This window comes from Artemia sp. Qi Xiang Cuo, chromosome 4, assembly GCF_049724085.1.
Source record: "Artemia sp. Qi Xiang Cuo chromosome 4, ASM4972408v1, whole genome shotgun sequence".
NCBI classification, from domain to species: Eukaryota; Metazoa; Arthropoda; class Branchiopoda; order Anostraca; family Artemiidae; genus Artemia; species Artemia sp. Qi Xiang Cuo.
In genome coordinates this window covers 33,747,711-33,762,221 of record NC_142797.1, presented here as the reverse complement: position 1 = coordinate 33,762,221, position 14,511 = coordinate 33,747,711, and the positions used below count along the sequence as shown (strand labels likewise).

General features: G+C 35.4%; 1 protein-coding gene across 1 annotated transcript in view; it reads right to left on the bottom strand.

Annotated features, from left to right (window-relative positions):
• The window catches only part of Brr2 (U5 small nuclear ribonucleoprotein l(3)72Ab), a 155,458-nt gene that overhangs the window by 75,694 nt on the left and 65,253 nt on the right, over window positions 1-14,511 (bottom strand). The window contains exons 15-17 of the mRNA XM_089088243.1: window positions 13,367-13,498; window positions 11,980-12,209; window positions 2,981-3,137 (exon numbers count right to left, since the gene is read on the bottom strand). Of these exons, the coding sequence (XP_088944369.1) occupies window positions 2,981-3,137; window positions 11,980-12,209; window positions 13,367-13,498 (519 nt within the window). The remainder of the gene's footprint in view (window positions 1-2,980; window positions 3,138-11,979; window positions 12,210-13,366; window positions 13,499-14,511) is intronic.

Here is a 14,511-nt window from a genome sequence, read left to right as displayed (position 1 = left end):
CGGGATGAGGCCTGGAAAAACGAATAAAGGACGCATTTTAGGGATATTGCAGGGTAGCCAACCTTGTTTGAAACTTGTAAAGTTTACAAAATAAAGTCGTTTTTATGGGCGGTGTCCTATAATAGATATCTTTCATTCATAGATCTTTTCTTTCTTTGACGAGAAAGGTGAAAGTCAGATAAATGTAGCTTCACTGCTATATTACCATGGTATGCATACAATACAGATTGGAAGACAATTTTCAACATAAGAAAAAATGAAAATGAAATGAGCAGTAGCACAAAAATGCCTTAAAAATTCAATAGTAGAAGAAGCAAAAGAGAAGAACTACTTCTTTTATCGACACCATACCAACTGGGGAAAACTGCTCAGCATCAACAGAAAGAGCCAAAAGCTGACAAAATTTCTGTGGAAAGCCGAGGGCACAGCAGCTGAGGTGAAGATTAATCACTCGAAGCTTTGAACAAAACAAATATTGTAGCACCCTGAACAAGTTATCAATTTAACGAATGAGAAATGCAAGTAAAATACAACTCGAAGAATAAAGAACAAAATGAAGCAAACAAATGACCACATCTTATCACCTAGGGCTCATCAAAGAGAGACCACCAGCCTACGCGGATTTCGGCGGTCTATCTCTCAGAGAGCCTAACTTTGGATAATTAGCATTTTAATGGAAAATCCCCCTGCTAAAAAAAAGAAAAACGTAATAATAATGTTTCAGCCATTCTGTGTGCTCTAAAGAAGGTTCTCGACTCTCTCGATAAGTTATTCAATTGATAAGCTGAATAATAATGGAGACAACTGAAACGATGTTGATTTACTAAGATATTACCCGCATAATCACTAAGTGAAGGGCGCTGTACAAGGGCATTTATCAATCACTCTTATTCTTATTAATAGTGAAGGCCTACAAGGCTCGACATTAAGTTCCCGCTATTCTTAATATATATATATATATATATATATATATATATATATATATATATATATATATATATATATATATATATATATATATATATATATATATATATATATATATATATATATATATATATATATATATATATATATATATATATATATATATATATATATATATATATATATATATATATATATATATATATATATATATATATATATATATATATATATATATATATATATATATATATATAAAAAAAAAAAAAAAAAAAAAAAATATATATATATATATATATATATATATATATATATATATATATATATATATATATATGACCTTGCTAATTGCACAGATAATGATGAACATTCCGAAACTATTTTTGCATATCATACTGCAGCAGTTATAGAGTTGTAGGTATCCTCCAAATTTATCAAAAAAAAAAAAAAGAACAGACAATTTATGTTAGGTGACCACAAAATGAGTAAATATATTTATCTAGTAATGAGACCGTAATGAATGGTATTCATAAAAAAGCTCAATCAAATAGATATGCAGATTTGCCATCATGATTGATGATTAACCATCATGTTTTAAGCATTCCGATTATTTGCGGTTCAAACCCTTTCAAAATTTAGGTAGTATGCATTAATAGAAATATCTCTTTACACTTCCTTTCATAAAAAACTCTTTACTCACTATTAATAGAATCATACCTCAGATATTGTCCTCTAATTTTACCAAACAATTTTTAAACTCATTAAATGCCAAAATCGATATTTAAAAATTTGGTACACAATCTGTTTTAGGAATACCCTTTTTTACAGTCTCATTACAAGAACGACAGGGCACAGATTCCGAGACACAAAATATTTTCAAAAATCATTCAGACACTCATTTTCTATTTTCTTTTAGTCTCTTAAATACTAGGCAGATTGAACACAATAATTCTCAGTGTGATACTGACTTAACGTCAAATTATTTTCGTGATTTGCTTATGCTCGTTCCCATCTCTTTCTGCTTCTCTTCCGCTAATAAGCATCGATTGTCGTTTTTTTTATATAAGAAAATTTAGATTCTCGATATTCTATAAAACAACTATTGCTGCTAATAAACTGAAATTTACAATTGAAGACTCGTCAACTTTCAAGAGCTTCCCCATTCTCCCATTAGGAACATCTTATCGTCGATAAGGTATCAAATACCCTTTGTTGCCAATAAAATAAAACCTATAAATAAAGCCTTATCGACTTAAAAAAAAAAGAATTCAGAAAAAAATTGTTTTATATCATGATATCGGGACAACTTAAAAAATATTCTTTACGTTCTTATTATATTTTTTTTTCTTCTAGCGCCCATAACATGGGATGGCTTCCATAAGACCTAATCAATGTCTTTAACAAACCGTCCATATTTCTTAACATTTACGTCTTTTGCTGTGTACCTCGAGCCTTGTGCCATCTGATGGTTAAATACTTAAGTCTTTGCACGGTCTTTTTATTCTTAAATTCAGTATAAAAATATACTAGACCTGCTTAAGATCTGTCTTATTTTGACAGTAGTTTTAGATATCTCTATTTCTTTTTATTTCCAAAATGGATACAAAAAAAACAGACGCAACTGAAAGCAGAATTGCTTTTCTTTTTCTTTTTTTTGAATAATGTCTTTTGAAAGGTTTTTCTTACTTTTTTGAAATTTATTTACAATGTTCATTGCGGAGCTATAGACTTAGCTAAATGAACGTACAGGTCGCTTAACATGGTCACTTAGCGCTTAAAAAGGCACTGGTAAAAAGCAGTCCTGAAATCACAAATGTTAATGAACAAGTGGAAAAAGGCTACAACCCGAAACCTTTTTTTTTGCAAAAGAGGTTAATTTTGTTTCCCATTACCAACTATTCTCAATTTCTCTTGGCTAGCTTATAGCTGAGGGGGGATGGTTTTGAGAGTCTTAAATTCTCTGACTCAAAACTGTACCTTGTATCCCCTATCAACTAATGAGCTTCACTGAAACATTTCATTAAAAAAAAACTAAATAAAGCAGAAAAAATACCTGAAAGTGTCCAGTTTTTCGGTCATATTTGATCATGTAATGCTTATCAAGGATCCCAGCTGCGGTGTGAATTATATCTGCTCTGAATTTTTCTAGATATGGATCATCTTCGCACATATCTGAAGTAATGCCGTAAAGTCCAGGATTTCTAAGCATTCTGGAAAATTAAGGAAAGAACTTCAAACACATATAAAAATTTACTTACTTATTTCCCTTAAAATAGAGAAGCAAAGAAGATACAAAATTAGACCCCGGCGCCGCGCCGATGAGGGAAGACCGAAGGCGGCGGAGCCAAAAACAGCGACGCGCCACCGGTAAGATGTCGGCCGCGCGCCACCGGCGTGATCAATGTTGACCACAAACATTAATGTTTTCATCAGTCTTTCTCAAATCACAGCTTAAATTTACAACAGATTCGGGCCTATTCATGAGTTCAAAAATTCACAAGTCGCTGGCTGGAAACTGGTCTTCTTCGTTATGCATCAAGAGAAGTAGAAATGTGGTAAAAACGAAATGGCTGTGGCGTTTCACAACTCTTGCATAATACGAGTAGTTGAAGTATCTATTAGTTATGTATTCTTAACATAAATAATTATCAAAATTAGTAGTTTTTTTCATCGAGCATTACTGCATACAAAACTTCAAATACCGTATCACAAAATTCGTCAGTTATCTATCTGGGTAAAAACTTTGAATATAAGTTTGAACTTAGAAGCTTAATTTTTTCATAATGCGCTTTGCCTATATCTGTTTTGTTACCTTTAAAACAGTTGAAATGGGCGACTTTGATATTGATTGTTTTTTTTTTGCTCTTTTGGATTCCTAAAAAGACTTCTTGTATTAAAAACTGGTTTTTAATTACAATTTAAAAATAAAATATATTTTAAAGTTTTTTGGCTTTATTGGAGGAGGATGGGTACCGCTGGCACCACTTATTGGAGGTTTAACGTGCGGGGGTCACCACTTTTAAAGGCAAAAATGTCGCAAAGAGTTGCTATGCCACTTACCGGATGGGGAGATCCCTGGTCGGCCCCAAATGGATTTCCGCGGTTACTCCAACGGTTCCGTATATACAAACGTGATCGGATGGTCTATGGCCACATTTAAAGCCAAAGTTTACCGATAAGATTTCTAACTATCTCTTTTAGACTCGACCTAAGCTGAAAAGTTAAAAGAGTACATAGTAAAAAAAAGCTTACTGTAATCACTACACGTTGTATAAAAGAACTGATCTAAAAAGGACTCTTTCTCCCAGCCCGCTAGCCGTGGGCTGTGACAAGGGTTACAAGGTTGGTAAATGAATCTTTCCAGCCAATCCTAGGACTTACTAATTTACTGGTCAACCTCCCTAACTGCGCAATTTCTTACCTCGTGGTCTATTAAACACGTACGCAATTAAGAAGACCCAAAATGGCGTCACAAAAATGAAGGGAAAATTAAAATTTATTACTCGGAGAAGGAAAATAATTAAGGGGCCCAAAGAAATGAATCTGGGAGGGACATTTATCTGAAAAACTGGGACCAAGGGTTCCAACACCTCCCTCCTAAGATAAATGGCCCGCATCCCCGGTAGATTGGCTGGAAACTCAGACATAAAATAAATAACATTAAACTCAAAATCACTAAACTTGTATCTTCTCTCTTTTCACCGCTTGGCTCAGGATTCCTCGCCATCCCCACGTCTCCATTGTAGGACCACCATGATCTAGATCGTCTAACATCCACATTTTGTTTTCAAAGTTGACGTCCCTAAGATTCGTAGAAATTCATTGTGCACAGCACAATCAAAAACAAAAATTTTCTTGCTCTCACGAATTTACATTTGAGAGGAGCAGAGAATCAGTTCCTGGCACTTTCGATGATGCCAGCCATCGTGAAAAATTGGCTGCACTAGCCTTTTAATTTCCATCTGTGGAAACAACCCCACATCTCAATCAAAAAATAAATTGCCCCTTGGCATAATTTCAAATAATTTAAGGCCGAAAATACACAGGCCTGTGAAAACGATAAGAGTACTGGGAATGTAGTAAAATTTTTAGTGATCCATGAATCGCCTTTTTTCTGGGTTCCCTCCCCTGGTATAATGAAATGATGAGCTGGCAACTGAAGATGAAACTTAGATACATTTCTCACTGAATACAATATCCCAGAAATACTTGTCTATTCCCTTGAATAAAAAGTGTTACAAAGAGGGTTGCTGGACAACGGTTTGGGCGATATAAAGTGATTGGAGTAGAGTATCCTCAAGGGGCTCCAGATCAGAAGGGTAAGATCTGGGTAAAGGGATTACAGCTTGTCCACCAGTTGTGCATTTAGGAAAAGGACTATTTCTCGCCACTTTACAGAGGGGATCTTTCCCAAGGAATCTCTCCCCCTCATAAAGGAACAAACCCTCTTTTGAGCTGATCAGACCAATATTAGATTCCTTTCCAAGTTTTTTCAATCTGAATCGACATTCAACATTTCCCAACTTTCCCACAACCCGTTGTAGGTCATTCATCTCTCTTTTGTAACCATCTTCTTTTATTACCCGTGGGTCTTTGACCTCTTTTTCCCTCTTATTATCCATGTTTTCAAGGCACAGCCCATCCAACAGTGTTTGGTTTTTCGCCACTGCAGGCTGAGTCTCCAAATTTTGTCTCTACTTTGCATTCCTCTTTTCGTCTCTACTTTTCTCAATTCTGTCATTTGCGCAAAATAATAAATCACCGTTATATCTAATTTGGACTCCAGTGTCCACTATCTTTGACTGAATAATTTCATTATAGCTCCGTTTATATCTCTTTTCTCTCTCTTAGTTTTCTTTTCTTTTGTAGTAGCATTAAATAAATCGTCATGAAATCTGAATTGGACTCTATTGTCCATCTTCGACTGTCTTTCTTTATTGTAGTTCCGCTTAATATCTTTCTTCTCTCTTTTAGTCTTTTTTATTCTTACCGCAGCAACAAACATTTCGTCATCAAATGGGAAGTGAATTCCGATATTTGGTTTTTCATATTCTACTAAAATTTTTCGAAGTTTCCGAGGAAAAGCACGCACATTAAATTTCGTCTCATTTTTCTTTGGTACAATCAGTGTTTCATTTTGGCCTATACTTGTTAGTGTCTCATATTCATTAAAAGTGTTCTCAAGTTTTCTATTATTTGCAAATTTTCATGAAAAATCAATTTCGAGCGTCTTATTTTCAATATTATCTCGTCTATTTATTTCCGCATCCCATTTTTGTGGATTATCAAAATTTTGAACTCGCGTATCAAGTATTTCGTTTTTCCGACAGGGTGGCACAGCCTCCAAATTTGTTTTATGGGCCGGTACACCTCCCCGCCTTGTCAACGAAGTAGCATATTTTCCCGTAAAAGTGTTTAATGTCTGGCAATTTTCTTTTTCTAGCGATTGATTCTTAGACTAATTATTATTGCTATTTGACAGCCTAGAAGTTAATAGTGATAAAATATACCTTTCAAGAATTCCCCAGCGGGCTTCTATTAGGCCTTTAGTGGGTCTTATAAACTCTTGGTGATATTTTTTTTCTTTATCTCTATCTGTTTTACCATTCTCTTTTCTTCACTCTCAGGATATTCTGTCAGCCTCCTCCTTTCGTTCTCTGGCTATTATATGAGCCTCTTCCTTTTTTTCTCTAGCTCTTCTTTCTTCCTTCTCTCTTTGTTCACTTTCTTTTCTATCTCTTTCGTCCTCTCGTTCTCTGGCTCTTCTCACTTCCTTCATGAAATCTAATATTTGTTGTGTCATATCTGTTAGAGTGCTTTTTCGTGAGCTCCTGCTGGATCTTGATTTAACACTGCTCCTTCTTCTTGGACTACTTTGATTCTGTCTGTCATCATTTCTTCTTAATTCATTTTCTGACTCTGTTCATTCTCTATCCTGCAACTCCCCTTCATTTGGCACAGCCTCTGAGGGATGAGTTCGTCTTGTTTTTTCACATTTTATTTCTTCCTTGTTTATTTCGTACCCCCTCATTTTACCGCGTATACTTCTTTCCGATTATATTATCTTTTATTCAATTAGTCAATCTTGGTAAGCTCAAAAACTGTCATGCAAAAATTATGATACGCAATTACTATTGTGAATTATCAGCTCCGTGTAATGAGATTCAACAATTTTTCAAATAACCGGAATGTCTAGACTTCATTAGGGAATAACGACTTCTTTCACAACAAGCAGTTTTACGCGAGTGAAATATATCCCCGAAAAACGAATTAACAGGGGTTGGACGAGAAAATAATCAGAAAAACCGCGCGAATATTCCACTAGTGAATTAGCTGGACTAAACTCAAACAGGAGAACTACCCTGTAAAACAAATCGCGAATCCTCCCTGGATACTTGTATTCCTAGTACAATCTCCTCCTGGGTAGGTTACTCAATAGGACTGGTGCCTCCCACCTTCCTTGTCCAATGTGCGCACAAACTGACAAACTCTCCTAATTTGCCGTCCTCAATACTCTTATAACCTACGTCACTGATGAATATTTCTAAGTACGCCAATGTACTCAAAAAATAACCCAACTCTCAACGTTGTCTTATCTAACTTTAAATCCTTCAATACTTTTAAATACGAAGATTCCTTCACTGCAAAGTCAAGTAAGTAATTTCACGTTATTCTTTTTTATATTTGTCTAATAAGGCACACAGCCTATTATAGACCTTCACAATCCTATTAATTAATTCCGTGTTTCTGTCTTTTTATATAGAATAACAATAGACTATTTTCAAGGCCAAATTAATCCGTCTCTTCGAAAACGCAAAATTCTTTTGCTATCAGTGCTGTTGATAGGTCCTTTTCTAGCTGCCACCGCTTTTTGGAGGTTTATATGCGGGGGTCACCACTTTTAAAGGCAAAAATGGCGCAAAGAGTTGCTATGCCACTTACTGGAGGAGGAGATCCCTCGTCGGCCCCAAATTAGTGGGATTACTGCGGTTACTTCAACGGTTCCGTATATACTAACGTGATCGGATGGTCTATGGCCACATTTAAAGCCAAAGTTTACCGATAAGATTTCTAACTATCTCTTTTAGACTCGACCTAAGCTGAAAAGTTAAAAGAGTACATAGTAAAAAAAGGTTACTGTAATCACTACACGCTGTATAAAAGAACTGAACTCAAAAAAGGACTCTTTCTCCCAGCCCGCTAGACGTGAGCTGTGACAAGGGTTATGAGGGTGGTAAATGAATCTTTCCAGCCAATCCTAGGACTTACTAATTTACTGGTCAAGCTCTCTAACTGCGCAATTTCTTACCTCGTGATCTATTAAACACGTACGCAACTAAGAGGACCCAAACTGGCGTCACAAAAATAAAAGGAAAATTAATATTTATTACTCGGGGAAGGAAAATAATTAAGGGGCCAAAAGAAATGAATCTGGGAGGGACATTTATCTGAACAAACTGGGACCAAGGGTTCCAACAGGCTTCTTTATAGAATATATGTCATGTAGGCTAAGGCTGAACTGCTGCTTTTTTATTGCTTTTCGCTGCTCTTTTGGATATTATTCGTTTTTTTGGGGGGGGGGGATTCATTCCAAATTATAAATTGATAAATACCTAATATAAGTCAAATTATGAACTGCATCTAAAAGGAGTAAATTTATCAAATTGAAAAATACATGATGAAGACTTCACATGATAACATTTCAATTACAATGAAACAAAAAACACTTAATGGTTTATTCGGTATGAAGAAAAATTAAATGCCAGCTATTTTCTGGTAAAAAATGAAAAACTCATCCGTTTTAAATGTAATTAAATGAAATAGTATGCAGACTGAAGTAGCTCCAGGAAGATGATGAGATTTTCATCCTAGTTCGTCACTTTTAATCCAAGCAAAATGTTAGGACACTTAGTATCAGTTATTGAGTTTAAGCTTTGATTTCCAAATGCTTACGAAATTTACCAAATTTAAGAAAGTCGCAACAATAAGTCACCTGTGGTCAAAATACTCAAAGACTCCTCTTAGATTCCCACCCAGGCTCAAAGATTCAGCTATGGTCATTTCCATGGAAATATTCAAAGAGTTTCTTTTTAAAATAGCTTTCTAGCGTAGTTTAGGGTATTTAGCCTTTTTTTGCTTTTCTTCAAAGCTTTGAAAAAAGTGTTATAATATTCCAAATGTTACATTTGTTATGTTTGTGCATATTTTTGGTAATCATTTGTGGGGTGATCAAATTTTTTAAACCACTGTAGATACGTAAGAACGTTGCAACATCTAGTACCCTGAGGTCATAAGACTGTCAGACTCCTCCTTGAACCTCCCAAATTGAAAGCTTTTATTATGACCTGGCCTTTTAATGTAACCTGGGCACTGGACCAAGGGCGCCATTGTCACTCGAGCGCAACGTTAGGTGGGGATGTCGATATCGCTTTCGTCACACCAATTCGTTTTAGTGTGAATCTGCCTGGTACTTATGAATGAATGTTTTCAAATTAAACCCGTTTCATCAATAAGGAAAAAAACTAATTGGACGCAAATGTCCCTTTCCCTTTGGACGATAAAACCATGCAAGTGCTGTATCAAGTATAACTCAAGAAAATCTTGTTAATTTTTGTCAACTTTTCAACTTTTTGGCATCCCTGCTTTAAAAAAAAAATCAAGGTACTATCACTTAAATATAAAAACTATCTTGATAGGATACCGTCTCTGCTTTAAATAAAAAAAATTAACTTATTGGCACCCCTGCTTTAAAAAAAAATACGAGGTATTATCATTTAAATATGATAGCTCACTAACCCCCCCCCCCCCCCCCTCTGGATACCACCTTGATAAAATGCCGTCTCTGCTTTAAATTTAAAAAAAAAATAACTTTTTGGGATCCCTGCTTTCAATAAAAAAATTTCGAGATATCATTTAAATTTAATACCCCCCTACGCCCCCCCCCCCTCTGGATACCAACTTGATAGGATACCGTCTAATCTTTCATTAGAAAAATAATTTACTTAATACTTAACTAGGTTACTATATGGTTAAAAAAAACACGCAAAATAATGTTAAACAGCTTAGTCTTCCTTGAAAAAACTTGAGGGTATGAGTAAAGGAGTAAAAAGACAACAACAAAAATATCGAAATTATTCAGATATACCTCAAATTATTGGAAAACTGAGTCATAGATTCGCCGTGGCATTTAATAAGATCCAAAGAATCTAATTAAAAGGGAGCACACACAAAAGCCAAATTAGACCAGTAGCCTATGAGAAATTGCAAAATACCCAAAACAATGAACAAGTCTTAATGGGGGGCCCTGGGTCAATCAAAATATTTGAATGGTTTCCCAGGGAATTTGATATCATTTTCGTCTGTCTCCACTTTAAATGAAAAAAATAATTATCCTTTTGGCATGCCTGCTTTCAATAAAAGAAATAAGGTATTATCACTTAAAAATGATAGCCCCCTATCCCCCCCCCCCTTATAGGCAATAATTTACAATTTATTTATGAGTCATATTTTTGGGGTAGCTTCCGAACAATTGAGTATTTAAAATTCAGGCGTTCAAAAATTGAGTATTAAACATTAAGACAATCTTATCTAAAAACAGCAAAAAAAAAAAAAATCTGCAAACTTACAATTCAGCTGTAGAAACAATCTGTCGGCTGTCAATTTCAAAATCCAACTGAAGGCTGAAGCTGTATAGTAGTGAGTTCGTTCTATAGTTCTATTCAACTTGAAAAATAAAATTCTTGACTACGAACGAAGTTAGAAATACCGATTGGGAAACTACGTTAGAAATGATTGAAATTCATTCCATAAAGACGATGCTATTTTTTTTAACATATGAGGAACTGTTTCTATTACAATATTTGCAATTGCACAATCCATCTGTCTCGTTTTTATGCAACATAGCAAAAGAGGCAAAAATTAAAGAACAAGAGAGTAGTGAAGAATTATGGTATTCAAAGTAATATTTGGCAGGGCAAGTCACTGGTGATAAATCGCTAGGGGTGGCCCCGTGATTGCGTGATTTTCGGGGATTCGGGGAACCAACTTTGTTTTCAGGGTGACGCATAGATTTTCGGGGAAATACCCAAAAATTCGGGGATAGTCCAAGCCCTGCTTGATTTCTAATCAGGAAAATCGAAATACTAAACCACACGAGAAGGAAAAGCTCCGACTTTGCGGTTGACGCAATAAAGATTGCCGCAAAAGTAATTTAAAGTCGACCGAACGCCACCGCCTCTGTCGGCGGCGGCGCGCCCTTGGCGCCCCGACGGCGTTACGACACTTTGGCCGCGTTCGACCAAGTCTCTCGTCGGCGGCGTTCGGTCGATCCGCCGGCGCGGCGCCGGGGTCTAAACAAAATACTGAAAATACGAAATAAAGTTATAAACCACTTCCACAGTTCCACCTTTCTATGAGAATAAAGGAGGGACGGTGAAGGGAGTACGGTTCTAATTTATAACGAGGGGGGAGGGAACAAGACCCCAAGAGCCACAATATGTGCCCTTCAACCGTACAGGTTAAAAATCATTGTATTACTCTGATGTTAGCGAGCCGTAACATCTCCATCCCCTCTTCTAAATAAATCGGCGAAGCCTCTATCTTATATGGGCTATTCGCATAATTTAGGGACCTTGCCCCTCGGTATATACTTCTTTTGTTACATCTGGAAGAAAAGTTGTGAGACCTTTCGATGATTTTGATTTACATAGCTATATTGAAATTTTAAACTGACGTCATGTAGTGTTGGGGGGGGGGGCACATAAGGTGGCAGGTTACCTCCCAATCCGTTTTAGATCTTAAAAGAGCCCTATTAATTTTGTTGGAAATAAAGTATGCCCTCATTGTAAATGACGAAGCTGAAAAAAAAAATTATACATGGGAGACATATCGTTCCTTACAAAGTCTATGCTAAAGCGTAGACTGCAATAGAGCAAAAGTTATTATTTTGACCAAACGACGCACTTGAACGCGAAGGCACTGAAGGCCTTTAATACTTTCGACAAAATGTCAGGAATTCCGAAGTATAATTGTGCAGAAAGAGACAAAACAAACCTGATATATAGATAAGTATAGCCAAGCCAGGTAACAGCATCCCGTACAGACTGAACACTCTGCAGTACAATTTCAGCATTAAGCATGTCAGGTAATTTGGATATCAGCTGACTTTCGATGGGCAGTTGCTGATTCAAAAGAGACAAGTAGTACTGTAACTCTGTGTGATTGGTAATTACAATACCTTCACCTTTCGTATCGTATTGCGGTCGTCCTGCACGACCCAACATCTAAAATAAAAATTTAAACATTTACTATAAATAAATTAAAAAAAAAAAATTGTTTTTAAATAGTAATAAAACACAACTTTAAAATTGAAAACGAACAGAAATTATCATATATATTCATATATATATATATATATATATATATACATATATATATATATATATATATATATATATATATATATATATATATATATATATATATATATATATATATATATATCCTAAATCTTTTCAATCAAATGAATAACTATTGATCTGTTGTTTTTTAAGACTGTTACCAAATATATTAAGTAGACCATGCGCAGGCTCATCTAAATAAATTCCTAGTAACAGTTTGTCCCTCTACCATAGAAATAAACATAAGGAGAGCTTCAATTTCCAAATAAAAAACTATAAGCTGAACGGAAAAAGAATACAAAATAGATCGCTATGTTTCTGCGGGAATGTCTGCGGTGACATGACAAACGCCGTTTCGATATTAATTTTACATCTCTAATAAATCAAGGGGGAGGGGCGTGTAGGATGGCTTCCAAAATCCTCGTATATAAGTGGTACGAAAGTATCGAACGTGTGTACTCCATTGCGGTGCAGGGTCATTGGACTTTTCAGAATATTACAAAGATTAAGCATAACACATTATTTACCCATTCGATATTATTATTCTTTGTTTGGCTAAAACCTTCTTGTATAGATGATTTAATTGTACTTACTCTTTTTATATATGCTAATATTAAATAGGTCCAGAAGCGAGCAAATGCTCTTTTATTATGTCAGACAGCTATACTACTACTACTACCATGGCTGATACTAACAACTCATCGCAACACGAAACCGTCTGAAGCCCAAGTAGCAGCGCGTGCTTTTCCATCACCTACCTATGTTAGGGGCTTGACCCTTAACTCCGTGCCACGAAGATCTTACTTCTTTTGCTTCTTCACGCGCCATTCACGGTTTTTCTGATGGGCGATTGACTTCAATTGGATTGACAAAAAGGACGAGTTTTGGTAGCCTATCATCCTTCACCCGTTTAATGTGACCTAGCCATCTTAACCTTTCTTTCATTATAGTTCTAGAGAGGTGGAGCAAACCAAAGTTATCGTATCTATTAGTTTTAATCTTATTAGTAAATCCCAAGAGAGTAAATTGACACTGTATACCTGTAAAACATCAAGTGCCCCTAGCTCAGTCCATCTTCCCTTTTCTGGGCTGTAAATTTGAGTTCCCTTGATAATAACTGTATGAGCTGGTAAATTCACGCCCCAAGCAAGCGTGGCAGTCGAGACAAGTACCTGAAAATAGTAAAAATCCAATTTATTATCACTTGTTAGGTAAGATACATTTAAGTTTTACCTTCACTGTAGGACACAATAAGATAGTATATGCATTCATATAGTACATACATAAACACATATAGGCATATAGTATGTTATATTTATATATTATGAACTATATATATACACTATATGTCTATGTGTATCTATGTAAACTATATGGCTTGTAGTAATATATAATACAAAATACGGTAAAGAGAAACGTTTAAAAAACAATATATATCGTCGCTGTTGCGCCTAAAGGACGTATCTGACATTTTCACACTTCCAGGGTCATTGCCAAAAACCACTTGCTAAGCTGTTCTCAAAGAAAGGAACTACATGGAAATGTAGAATAGAACGATCAAAGATTGATTGAACGTATATTGTCCTGTCGATCTTTCTCTTGAATGCAGCTCAGCAAACGATATCGGCACTTAATTGATGGACAAAACATTTTGAAAATGTGCTAAACCGTGATGAGAGTTACAGGAAAAGATATATAAAAAGAAAGAAAAAGTTTGTGAAACTTTGGATGTTATGGAAGATCCATTTTGTAATCAAGAATTAGTGACGGTACTAAAACGATTAAAAAATAATAAGGCCGGGGGTACTGATAGTGGGGTAAATGAGTTGGTTTTTTTTATATGGCGGTCATGAAGTTAGAGATAAGTTATTGGAGATTACGAATATGATTTTTGGAAAAGGAAATAAGGTTAGTAGCTGGCTTCGTATTAAATCAGGATTTAAGCGGGTTTGCATCCTATCCCCATTTATATGCATCATTTTGACGGACTTTGTCTTAAGGAGCACAGCAAAGGCAATGGGAGGACACGGAATAAATTGGGGAAGTAAAAGCTTCCAAGACTTATACCATGCTGATGATTTAACTATTCTAGATGCAAGTGTCAGGAAAATGAATGAATTTTTAGAGGTTTTGGGAGTTCAGGGTGCAAGAATAGGATTGAAGAATCAAACAGTTCGTGGTAACG